The following is a 13114-nucleotide window of genomic DNA, read 5'->3' as shown; positions in this document are numbered from 1 at the left end:
ACACTACATCAGGGGTAGGCAACCTCAGCTCTTTTATGACTCATGGACTTCAACTCCCAGAATTCCTGAGCCAGCTCTGGGAATTGAAGTCCATGAGTCATAAAAGAGCCGAAGTTGCCTACCCCTGCACTATATAATCCCAGGTTAAGTAAATATATTCAAGTTGTGCAAAGGAGATTGTTTTGATGATGCGACACAATTGAAACTTGTTTGACCAAATTTGGATAATAACCTGACCCACCCAATAGAATGACAACACAAGCCAGTTCTGAGAGATAACGGTGTTTCAATGGTAAGTTGTTTACTTGAATTTTAGCTGTGAGGAAGGAAGGAAGGAAGGAAGGAAGGAAGGAAGGAAGGAAGGAAGGAAGGAAGGAAGGAAGGAAGGGAGGGAGGGAGGGAGGGAGGGAGGGCTTCCTATAAAGACATATTATGCTTCTGACTGAAACTCATTGTTTAATTTTTTAAAATTCATTGTTTAAACCATTAGATTAACTGTTGCCCTTGTGTGCAGAAGGTATCGTATCCTGTCTAAATGTCTTAGAAAATCTCAGACTTCTTTATTTGATGAGACTGAATTCTTTCTTCTCCTCTTCTAAAATCACCACAGGGTTTCCAGCAGGAGAACTCCAGAAGCCTTTCTTCTGGGGAACCGAATATCCCAGGTAAGAAGTCTTTATATGTGAAATGCTTATAAAGTCAAATACATGAAATATCCTTACAAGTTAGCACACTGATTGAAGCAAGAAACTGGAAAACCTAAATATACAGTATGTGCAATTGAGCATGCTCTATCAGCTTTAACTTTAACTGTAAATATAAGGTAAAGGCAGGGCTTTTTTTCCTCATAGAATGCTCAGAACGGAGTTCCGGCACATTTTTGGATGGAACCTTGTAGGGTAGGCAAGGCGGGTTGTATGACATGTGTGAGTTCCAGCACCTTTTTCTTTTACAAAAAAAGCACTGGGTAAAGGTAAAGGTTCCCCCGCACATGCATGCTAGTCGTTTCCAACTCTAGGGGCCGGTGCTCATCTCCGTTTCAAAGCCGAAGAGCCAGCGCTTGTCCGTACAAAAACTGCTTTCTTCATAATACCTATTTCTTTTTCTTGTTTTGTTTTCAATTCATTAAAGATCTGTCCATGCATTCTGCCCCCATTCCTTCATCCTCATGCACTGTTTAAAAGCCTGATCAAACAGTAGACACAGAAGAGGAGTTCTCCCCATATTTGTTTTACCAAGGTTTTCTTTACAGAGCTTGTCGCCTCCATTCCTCTCCTGTGTATTTAAACATTTTGTTATACAATGAAACAGGCTTCAGGCAGAGATGAATTAAGTATTCCTGTTCATGTATTGCAATGAATATTTTTAGAAAACTAACTACTGTTAGCAGTGGATCTATCTAGAAGCTGCTAGTTTTCACACATAGAAAGCAAAACAAAATAAAAAACCTGTTAATGCTAAATATGTCTCTGGAATTTAAAACACACAATTCCTATTTACGAGATTAGAGATAGTTCTTAGGTTCCATTTTGTTGTTTTAATAATATTCTCAGTAATTGTTACAATTCGTCCCCCTCCCCCCACGATTATTTCTCCCATAAATTCTTTATATCATGAGAATTTCCTCCTTATATTCTCAATGAGAATTGAATTATAAAGTAGAAAAGCTGAGTATCTCTGAGAATCTAGTTCTCAAATCATGAAATGTGACAGGAACCAATTCCAGAAAGTAGAAATTAATTTAACATCTTTTTCCTGGGGCAAAGTTTGTTAGTTACTGATCTTTGAAATCCTTGTAGAATCCATGCATAGGGTAGTGTTGTGAAATCAACATTTATTGAGCATGTCTACACTGAAATCAAAGTGCTAACTGCTACTTATACATTAGTGTACTCATTAATTAAGAAACCAAAAATAAGGAACTATATATCTTTGATGACATTTTGCGGAAGATTTTGTTCTTTTCATGATAGATACTCTGTGTTAAATGTTTTATTTTCCAGCAGCTAGCACAGACATGTCAAACACAAGGCCTGGGGGCCAGATCCGGCCCACGAAGTGGTTTCATGTGGCCCGCGAAGCCATCCTGGAAACAGTAACGGAATGGCCCCCACTGCTTTGGCCGTGACCCAGAGACCCTCCTTCTGCCAGAGACCCTCAGATCTGTCCCACTCCTGCCCAGGCCCCTATAGGCACCCTTGATGTGAACGATGTAGAGCTGGCCATGCCCACCTAGTAGGCCATACGCACTCTAGCCACGCCCACCCAGTAGGCCACACCCACCCTGGCCATACCTATCCGCCCCCCTGAGGGCAACCGCAATGCTGTTGCGGCCCTCAATGAAATTGAGTTTGACACCCCTGAGCTAGCAGCTTCGGAAGACACAGCATTTTATTACTGATTGATTGATTGATCCCATCTCTAATCATATCAAACTATATTTGAGATTATTCCACTGCTGCAGGCTTATTCCACTATTTTCAGGGCCAAGCATCATCAACAAGAAAACTATTGATACTGGAAAATGTTCTGGCTGTTTGCACCCATAACCAATGGAGAACCAAAAACCTGTGTACATGCTCTTACCACTATATTAGCTCAGAACTACTGAACTACTGTAGTGTGTAAAATTCAGCCACTATCTCCTAAGCCTTTAATTATGTCAATTCCTAAGTTATTTCTGAGCAGTCCTTGGTGCTCTCTGAGCTTAGTTGTTTTCTTGCAGATGTTTCATTACCCAAATTAAGAGAGCACCAAGGACCCCTCATTTCAATTCTCAACTACAAATATTCTCCTTTATTGGTAAGTTATTTCTTCTTTTCACTAACATTCCTTTTTTCTCTGATCTTCCCCTGGATTTCTGTCTCATTCTGCTATCAATTCTTTTTCACCCATGCTGCATTTTTTTTAAAAAAATAAAAACTAAATTTCTCTGTTTTCAGTTAGTTTTTCTCTAACAGTTATCCCTCCCAAGCAGACTGACCTTTTTTTAACCAAGAAAGTAGACGATAGTCATTTTTCAGCTGACAAGTGTTTGTCAATATCTTATTATCCTATATTTGCACATACATTGTTAAAAATTTTATTGCTAAAGTTTACATAAATAAATTATACTGAGAATGTTGTGCTATTGTTCCACTATTGCTCAGTTCCTGGGGAAAAATGTATAGAGATTTCACTCCTTTTTGTATTCCAGACACACTCCTTGATGTTATCAAAAAGGTGAACAGCCTTACTCTTAAGACTGTATTCTGTATCTGATGCCACTTCTGTCTTTGGTACAATATAAAATAATACACTTGTCATAGAATGGGATGCTTCCATTTTTTGAAATGTACAATTTTAACCTCAGGCTTGTAATGGAATTTAGCAGTGATAAAAATAAAATCGGTAAGAACTATTTTATGACATACAATTGAGCTTTTGTGGAGGATAGAATAAAATAAAAGGCTAAGATAGAAATTCAAATATACTGTAAGTTTTGAATATGACTGAGAGGGCAATTACCATGTTATGGATTGTTAAATCACATGAAAATCTTTGAAAATCTGCAGTGACATTGATGGGGTGTTCTTGTTATAGTAAATTCAAACTAAACACGAGGTGTTGTGATTTTGTGTTGGACTACAGAGTCAGTGGAGAAAAGATATAACCTTTCCTCTCTCTCTCCATTTTGGTCCTGTGGGTGGTGAATTGAGCAGGAAACATAATTTCAATGAAGAAGAGATCATCCTTGGCATTTATCAGAGTTCTTTCCTTCTCAGTGAATTCTTCTGCATGACAAGTCATTGGGAATGCAGATTACTCCAACAGCAAGTGAAATCAGTCTGCTGAACAGATGTATAACTCTCATTTAAAACCATCCATGGGCTGAGAGGCATTGCATGTAGTAGGAAAGCAGACAAGCATGGATGTGAATATGCATTCCCAGTATTTCTGAGCAGAAGAATAGCAATAGACTTATATATTGTTTCACAGTGCTTTACAGTCCTCCCTAAGCAGTTTACAGAGTCAGCATATTGCCCTCAACAATCTGGCTCCTCATTTTACCGACCTCAGAAGGATGTAGGGCTGAGTCAACCATGAGCTGGTCAGGATCGAACTCCTGGCAGTTGGCAGAGTCAGCCTGCAGTACTGCATTCCAACCACTGAGGCACCATGACTCAATTTTTAGATACTTGTGTTGAATTGTCCCAGATTGCAATAGGAAACCCCGGAGTTCATTCCAGGCTTTTCTGGTTGGCTCCTTGTTTTGATTTTTTAATAGATTTTCCCCCTCCCAACCAGGATAGTTATATTCATCTGTCATTTGAAAACTGGCCAGTTTTTGGTCCATCCCTTTCAGAGGTTTCCGTTTTTAAAATATAAATTTAGAAGATGGGATAATATGTTTCCATATAATCTAGATTTCACTTTACCTAGGCTGGATGTGTTACCCACAGCACTTCTTTTTGGATGTTTTAAACATACTCCTATGTCTTTCCAGTTTTGTCCATGTGGTAATGGCTCAACAAACCCTAAGCCATTTGTTACTGTAGTGCTCCTTTCATTCTATTTAATATTACATCTGTTAGACAAGGACTCAAAAGTATCTTTCCAAGTCACTCAGTTTTGTACCACCATCTGTAGAACACATCACACGATTAATTAAAATTGGATATACTTTTTATAATATATATATGCATACATTCAGTGGTGGGATTCAAATAATTTAACAACTGGTTCTCAGCCTGAAGAGCAACTTAAGAATATGTGAAGGCACAGGCTTCCCTAAATGCTAAAAGTAAAGGAGGGGTGGTGGTGGAGTAAGCCGCCTGAGGAAGAGGCAGAGGTGGAAAACTGCTGCAGGGTGGTCGGTTTCACCCACCACCATCTAGGAACAAAACATCTCAAGCAGCCCTGAGGAGCCTTGGTCACCCAGGTCACACCCACTTGCACAAAGCAGCAGCCCATGTGTGCTGCCTCCATCCCAGCCGAGAAAGGGAGAAAGGGAGAAAAGGAGAAAGACAGTTTACAGTAACTTCCTTTATCTCCCTGGGTGTCCTTAAGTCTTCTTTCCTTGTTTCCTTTCTCTGTGCAGTGATCGCTGGTCCATACTTTCTTGCTGCCCTGCATGGGCCCACATCTCCCTTCTCTGTTCTGGAAATGGCAGCCCTATTTCCTGCTGCTTTCCTCCCAATAGAAGGGAGGAAAGGAAGGACATTTTGTACAGAAGAACGCTATGGTAATCTCCAGGAAAACTACACCAGCTGGAGCTGGGCAAGGAAGGCCAGGTTCCCCTTCCCCAATGATTCTGCAAAGCTCTTGAGGAGCGGATTGGGCCAGCCCTGCAGGAAGTGGATCCACTTCTCAAGAGCTTTGCAGAACCATTGAGGAAGGGGAGCCTGGCCTTCCCTGCCCAGCTCCAGCTGGCATAGTTTTCCCAGAGCTTATTGTAGAAAGAAAGTGTGGTGGCAGCGATGGAGGGCTGGTGGAGGGATACCAGGGCTGGCAGAAGGAGGCAGCAGGGGAGGCTTGCGCCCCCCCAGTCACGGTGCAAGCCACAGGAGAGTTGGTGGACGAGGAGGCAGTGGGGACCAAAGAAAGCCCCTCCAGCAGCAGACACAGCTGTTGCGCAGCAATGAAAAAGCCTTTCTCCGTCACTCCCCGTAGCTCTGAAATGGCGGAGGGGGACTGGGTAAGGCCCATCCTCCATAACATGGCCGTTTGGCTTGGGAAGGGAATGAAAGGGAAAAGGCAGGGGGGGCAGCTGATGTGAGTGAAGGCACTGTGTCTCAATTTGGTTTCCGTTGCTCCTCTCTTAGACTTTTGGGAAGGGTTTTCTTTTTCCCTGCCTGGAAGAAAGTTGAACGAAAACCAGATGTGTTCCAGAAAACACAGATTTATCATAACCAGTTCTCCAAACTCATATATTATATTATATTATATTATATTATATTATATTATATTATATTATATTATATTATATTATATTATATTATATTATATTATATTATATTATATTATATTATATTATATTATATTATATTATATTATATTATATTATATTATATTATATTATATTATATTATATTATATTATATTAGATTAGATTAGATTAGATTAGATTTTAGATTATTATATTATATTATATTATATTATATTATATTATATTATATTATATTATATTAGATTAGATTAGATTAGATTATAATATTATATTATATTATATTATATTATTATATTATTATATTATATTATATTAGATTAGATTAGATTAGATTAGATTTTAGATTATTATATTATATTATATTATATTATATTATATTATATTATATTATATTATATTATATTATATTAGATTAGATTAGATTAGATTAGATTAGATTAGATTAGATTATTAGATTTATATTATATTATATTATATTATATTATATTATATTATATTATATTATATTATATTATATTATATTATATTATATTATATTATATTATAATATTATATTATTACATTACATTACATTACATTACATTACATTACATTACATTACATTATAATTCTGTTTAGTCCTGTCTGATTTTTGAATACTGCCTGGACAAGTCCTGCTGTTTTCTTGTCAAGGTTTTTCAAAAGTGGTTTGCCATTCCTCTTTCCTGGGGCTGAGAGAAGGTGATAGCCTAAGGTTATCCAGCTTGTGGGATTAGAACCACAGTCTTCCAGTGTCTAGCTTGATGCTAGAATAGAATAGAGCTGGAAGGGACCTTGGATGTCTTCTAGTCCAGCCCCCCACTCAAGCAGGAGAATCTAGCCTCTTCTTAAAAACCTCAAGTGATGGAGTGCCCATGATTTCTGGAGGCAAGCTGTTCTACTGGTTAATTAACTTCCTCACTGTCAGGAAGTTTCTCCTTAATTCCAGGTTGCTTCTCTCTTTGGTCATTTTCCAACCATTGTTTCTTGTCCTGCCCTCTGATGCTTTGGTGAATAATTTGACCCCCTCTTCTTTGTGGCAGCCTCTCAATACTGGAATACTGCTACCATGTCATCCCTATTTCTTCTTTTCTTTAGGTTAGTGAAACCCAAGTCCTGCAGCCATTCTTCATACCACTATATCAGGATGGCTCTCTCTATATTTTTGGCAATCTCTCTCTCTCTCTCTCATCAATCTAGCAATCAATCTATACCTACATACACACATTTTATATTACGGTACTTTGCTTTTCTGTTATATATATAGAGGTATACAACAGTTTGACTATTGTACATTTCACTGAATCTAGCCTTATGCCTATAATAAATTGATTTCATTATAACCTAGATTTAATCATATTTTAAAAACATCTATTTGTATGTTAATATGGCCTATGCACGGTCACCCATGCCCTTGTCATTTCTCGCCTGGATTACTGCAATGCTCTCTACATGGGGCTGCCCTTGAGGTGCACCCGGAGGCTTCAACTGGTGCAAAATGCAGCCACGCGGGTGTTTATGGGAGTATCTCGATGCTCCCATGTTACACCACTCCTGCGCGAGCTGCATTGGCTTCCGGTTGCCCTCTGGGTGCGATTCAAGGTGCTGGTACATGGCTTAGGCCCAGGATACTTGCGAGATCACCTGCTGCCAATGTCAACCTCCCATCGCCCGGTTCGCTCCCACAGAGTTGGCCTCCTCAGGGTTCCATCGGCCAGGCAATGCTGGCTGGCAACCCCCAGGGGGAGAGCCTTCTCTGTGGGCGCGCCGACCCTCTGGAATGAGTTGCCTCCGGAGCTGCAGATGGCCCCTGACCTTCGATCCTTCCACCGTGACCTGAAGACATGGTTGTTCCAACAAGCAGGCCTGGACTGATCATGGTTTTTAAATTTGGTTTTTATCGGCTTAAATTGTCCTTTATTTCTTTATTTATTGTTTAATTCTTTTTAAATCTTTGTATTCTATTTTTTTTAATTTTTTATTGTTGTGAGCCACCGTGATTCCTTAGTGAGAAGGGCGGCATATAAACTTTAATAATAATAATAATAATAATAATAATAATAATAATAATAATAATAATAATAATAATAATAATAATAATATATGGATTTGCATTTTTGGAAGTTTTAATACATGTACACACAAACATACAATTACTGCTATATTTTGTTTATTTTATTAATAATTATTTTTAAAAGGAGTGAGATTTTCTAAGAGCTTGGAAATGCAATGCACTTGTTTCTTGGTTTAGTGTGCAACAATAGTGACTTCCTCATGTTTCACTCACTAGCAGAGGGGACAAACTACATTTTATGTAGACTTTAGCTTTGCACTTTTAAAGAAAATTTTTTAGCTACTCAATGTCCTCAAGGAATAAAATACGATACAACATAAAATGAAATAGCAGCATAATCCAATGCAAATTCCAAAAATTCAATTCCATTTCCAGAACTTTGCCAACATCAAGTTCACAATCTCTCTTAAAAAATAGTAAATCTGAATTTCCTGGATTATATATGTAACTTGTATCTATATTTTATATCATTCAACTCCTAGCCTCTGTCCTCAGGGAGCCATCTTTGCCTGCCATGGGTTTATAATGACTCATACTGCAACATTCAGCCATTATTAAAGTTACTGTGAAAAGTGTCTGGCTGTAAAAATGCCATCATATTATCCTTTGGGTACACTTCAACAGAAGTGTTTTAATATAAACAGAAAAAATGGCCTTATTTCCCAACAATAATGTTTCCTTCCTTCCTTCCTTCCTTCCTTCCTTCCTTCCTTCCTTCCTTCCTTCCTTCCTTCCTTCCTTCCTTCCTTCCTTTCCTTTCCTTTCCTTTCCTTTCCTTTCCTTTCCTTTCCTTTCCTTTTCTTCATACAACATATATGACAATATAATTGAATGTATGTTTGTGTACACATTGAAGGAGAAATGGGTTTTTTGTTACTCCATATGTGACAGCTCAGGGGCAGAATATTCTTTGATACCCACTTTTAAAATTCTGTTATTGGTTGGATACAGGAATAATTGATTGGAATATGATTTCCTGTCTGTCTTCACCATTTTGAATTCAGCTCAGGTGAAAACCTTCAAATGTTAGCTTTCAAGTGATTTCTGAGAATAAAGTAGGATGAAAACTGTGCCTTCTGGAAGTAGTCAAGTTTCACTTTTCTCATTGAAAAGTTGACCCTTCAAAAACTAAAAGTTATGCTTTTATTCCAGGACTACTTCCATATTCTTTTATTCCTTCTTGCTATTTCAGTTCTTAAAAACATGAGATCCATGGGTTTCCTTTCACTAGTATATTTTAGAAACTTATCTCTTTAGTCTGGTATTTAACTAAACTTGCACATCTTCCCTTTCCCTTCCTTTTTCTTCCATTTTGTGGTTTTAAACCAGTGGTGGGATTCAAATATGTGAACAATTGGTTCTCTGTGTGGATGCGGTTTCCAAAAGTCAATTCTGGGCCCGGGCAACAAAAAATTAGCTACTGGTTCTGCTGAAGTCATGTGAACCGGCTGAATCCCACCACTGTTTTAAACTGTAAGATTACAAAAAAGCTTTTATATTCTTATGACATCAAATAATTTTACCCTTACATCATTACAAATAAATATCTCCCAATAAGGACATAAATAATAAGCACCAGCAATTTGGTATTACTGCAAGCATACTCCATTCTAATACATTTGGCTATTTATACTTTAGACCTCTCTCCATCAAATTTGATTTAAGACAACCTATGAGCCATATTTGGCTTATATGAAAAAAAGATATTCAGTATTCTTTTGACAATTTAATTAGCTTGAGCTTTTTTTTGCATATGTTTGGAAATTACAGTTGTTAAGAAAAGGTCTTCACTCTGCTGTGACAAATACAAAGTTTATCTACTTGGTACTGCAGGGCTAGTAATTGATTCCAAAAGGTTAATTGTGAGCAGCCTTGAAAAGGGTTGATAGAAATGTAACACTGAACTGTGATTTGTCCATTAATATAAAAACATCCAATGTGATTAAAACTGCATTCATCATATGCCATTAAGTTTTTCATAGAGAATTATATTTGAGATGGCACTATATTTAATGTAGTCAAAGAAGTTAAATGTACTTTTTTGTGTATATTAGCTCATTTCCACTTGCTTTTTACAAACTAAGAATTTTTTTAATTTCTGCTAATGTTTATCAAATAATAGTGATTTTCTTCAATGATATCTTTAAATATACTTTCTTCCAGTGTACATAAAATTGAATGGAAATTCTACTGGATCTCAAAATTCTTTTCTTTTTCAGGTCATTAAGCTATGGTGCTATAGGAGTTATTGTTGGGCATGAATTTACTCATGGATTTGATAACAATGGTAAGTTATTTAGATTCTTAAAATCTGGTTAAGAAAGGAAGACTAATTTTGGAGACCTCTCCTAACTTCTGTAGGAATAAAAATGATGAACTCTAAATGCAAACCTCACATACTTTCCAAAGCAATATGGAGATGTAGTGTTTCTGGTCTTTTGAGTGAAAATAGTTAATCATGCATTAAATTCTTGTTTCTATTTATGTATGTTTTAAGGTTAACATAAACAGTGAAGTCATTCTTTTAAAGGAAATGTTTCTGGGTTAAGTTTTAAGAAATCTGTATTTTATTTATGCTTGCTTTGCATTTTTTCTCTCTTGAAAATGAAAATGCAGGTCGCAAATATGACAAGAATGGAAATTTGAATCCATGGTGGTCTTTGCAATCAGAAGAAAAATTCAAAGAGAAAACAAAATGCATGGTCAATCAGTACAACAGCTATTACTGGAAGAAAGCAGGGTTGAATGTAAGTTTAGGATGTTTGGCTTAAAACTGATTTGGACCGATCAAACTAAGTCTGGAACAATCAGTAGTAATATATCATCATGGCATTTTGATGTTTGCCTTTTTTGTAAATGCTTTTCCTCACTTTTTCCTTTAATTTCAAAGCAGAGAGGGAAGAAAGAGTTGAAGTGATGGGAAACCACTGATGCTCGCTTAATTATTCATTGCACACCTATACTATTATATACCTGTAAATAACAATGTTAAAGCTGTATTTCTTTAGAACTTTTGATTGCCTGTCTGTCTGACTGTCTGCTTATATCTAATCTCTATCTCAGGGCTTTTCAATCTTTTCACAGATTGTACCATTTTTAGTACATGACAATATTTGAGTATCACCAGTCCTTAGCAAGGTGTCAAAAATTTGATGAGTTAAAAAAAAGGGGGGGGGAATTTTGGCTTTACTCAGACATTGCTCACAAAGCCTCCTGCTCACTCTTTTGATCACTCACATGTTGCTCACAAAGCCTCCTGCTTGCTCTTTCACTCACTCACACGTTGTTTGCAAAGCCTCCCACTCTCTCTCTCTCTCTCTCACTCACACATTGCTCACATGTTGCCATTGCTTCCAAAGGCCGCTTGCTCACTCGCTTGCTCACTCCTCCATCACTCGTAAAGGCCCCTCTCGCTCACTCTCTCCTCATCACTTTGCTAACAAAAGCCTCTTCTATTCTCTCTCTCTCTGTGTGTTTTTTTTCTCTCCCTCTCCCACCAAAACCTGCCCCTTTTATAGCTTCTCCTCTCTCCGCCCTCCTCCTCCTTTTCTCTTCTCAGTGCACCGGGAGCTCCAACCAGCATGCAGCTGCACGCACAGATCCTGGCACTTCTGCAGAGCCCTGCAGCTCCAGCTGATCTCTTCCAGGCCTGTGCAGTGCCGCTTTGGCTCATTCCCTCCCCTTCTACACTTGGCTAGGGGTCACGTACCACCTGCCAGGTGCTAAAGTACCACCAGTTGAAAAGTCCTGCTCTATCTCATCCATCCATCCCATCCATCCATCCAGTAGAAGGGGAAAAAAAGGAATTTGAAGCAATAGGATCCACTGACTGGATTCCTTGGAAAACCTAAGCACTAATGCTGCATAGTAGCCAAAATGGTTTAAAAGGCAGCTTATTTCTTCACTTTTTCAACAGCTGTAATGCTGCAGGCAACTTCATACATATATAAAAAACATTTTTTTCCAGCTTTGCCTACAGATAGTCCTTGTTTAAAGACTGTCCTGTTTAGCAAGTGTTCAAAGTTACAACGGTACTGAAAAAGTAACTGTTCCTTGCACTTAGGATGGCCATCACATTCCTTTGGCTGAATTATCACCATTTGCCTGCTCTACAGCTCGCTTCTGACAAGTAGAGTTCTATAAAGAAGCTGACAGTGGAATTGCAATTTGCAGTCACATGATGTCTCACTTAACAACTACTACCTAGCGACAGAGTTGCTGATCCCAATTGTGACTGTTAAATAAGGACTACCAGTACTTTGCCTGCCGTTATGCATTAATATGACATTAGATTACATTACATGAACAAATTATGTACTGTACTGATTAAGATCCCTGGTACCCATTCTGTGACAACTATATCCGGATACATATAATACCATCCCCCAGTAATAATCTGAGAGTAAATCTTAAAGTATTTGTCATACCCTTGTATTTTTTACCCAGTTATATGGAAAAATTTGATGTGGGCTGAGAAACCATGTTAATTTACAATATTCTTACTCCTAGATAAAAGGAAAAAGGACTTTGGCAGAAAACATTGCAGATAATGGAGGGCTGCGAGAGGCTTTTGGGGTAGGCAGCTCTTTTGTTTCTAAGTGCAGACCAATACATGGTCCATTCCACCCGCCCCAATATGATACTGCAGGAAAAAGGGCTGGTGAAACCTGCAGTGCCTTCAATGTGTTCATTATGTCTCTCATCAGGCCTATAGGAAATGGGTCAAAGAGAAGAGACAAGGAGAGGAAGAAGCTCTACTACCAGGCATTGACTTCACTCATGACCAGCTCTTCTTTCTGAGTTATGCTCATGTGAGTAGTACATAACATTTCAGAATGGAGTTGAGTTGTGGTGGTTTGGGGGCACGAAGGGAGGCTCAGCCAATCTCAGTGTATACATGGTTGTACTTTGACAATAAAGGTTCATTCATTCATATGCATATTTTTCTGTTCACGGTATGTTGAGCAGACAAGTCTGCTTGATTACCAAAAGAATGTCATTTTCATAAACTGTAGATTATTACCAGTGGCTGGCTCCTTCCCTTCCCTTCAAAAAGAAACAAATTGCAAGGCCTCTCTTCAGATTCTTTTTTC

General features: G+C 38.1%; 1 protein-coding gene across 1 annotated transcript in view; it reads left to right on the top strand.

Moving 5' to 3' along the window:
- Positions 1-13114, top strand: part of PHEX (phosphate regulating endopeptidase X-linked) — a 95908-nt gene that overhangs the window by 80182 nt on the left and 2612 nt on the right. The window contains exons 16-20 of the mRNA XM_083361622.1: positions 611-665; positions 10241-10308; positions 10638-10768; positions 12531-12596; positions 12728-12832. Coding sequence (XP_083217748.1) covers positions 611-665; positions 10241-10308; positions 10638-10768; positions 12531-12596; positions 12728-12832 — 425 coding nt within the window. The remainder of the gene's footprint in view (positions 1-610; positions 666-10240; positions 10309-10637; positions 10769-12530; positions 12597-12727; positions 12833-13114) is intronic.

Source organism: Vipera ursinii (genome assembly GCF_947247035.1).
Source record: "Vipera ursinii genome assembly, chromosome: 4".
NCBI classification, from domain to species: domain Eukaryota; kingdom Metazoa; phylum Chordata; class Lepidosauria; order Squamata; family Viperidae; genus Vipera; species Vipera ursinii.
The sequence above is the reverse complement of the archived record's forward strand: the minus strand, read 5'-3'. Positions and strand labels throughout refer to the sequence as shown.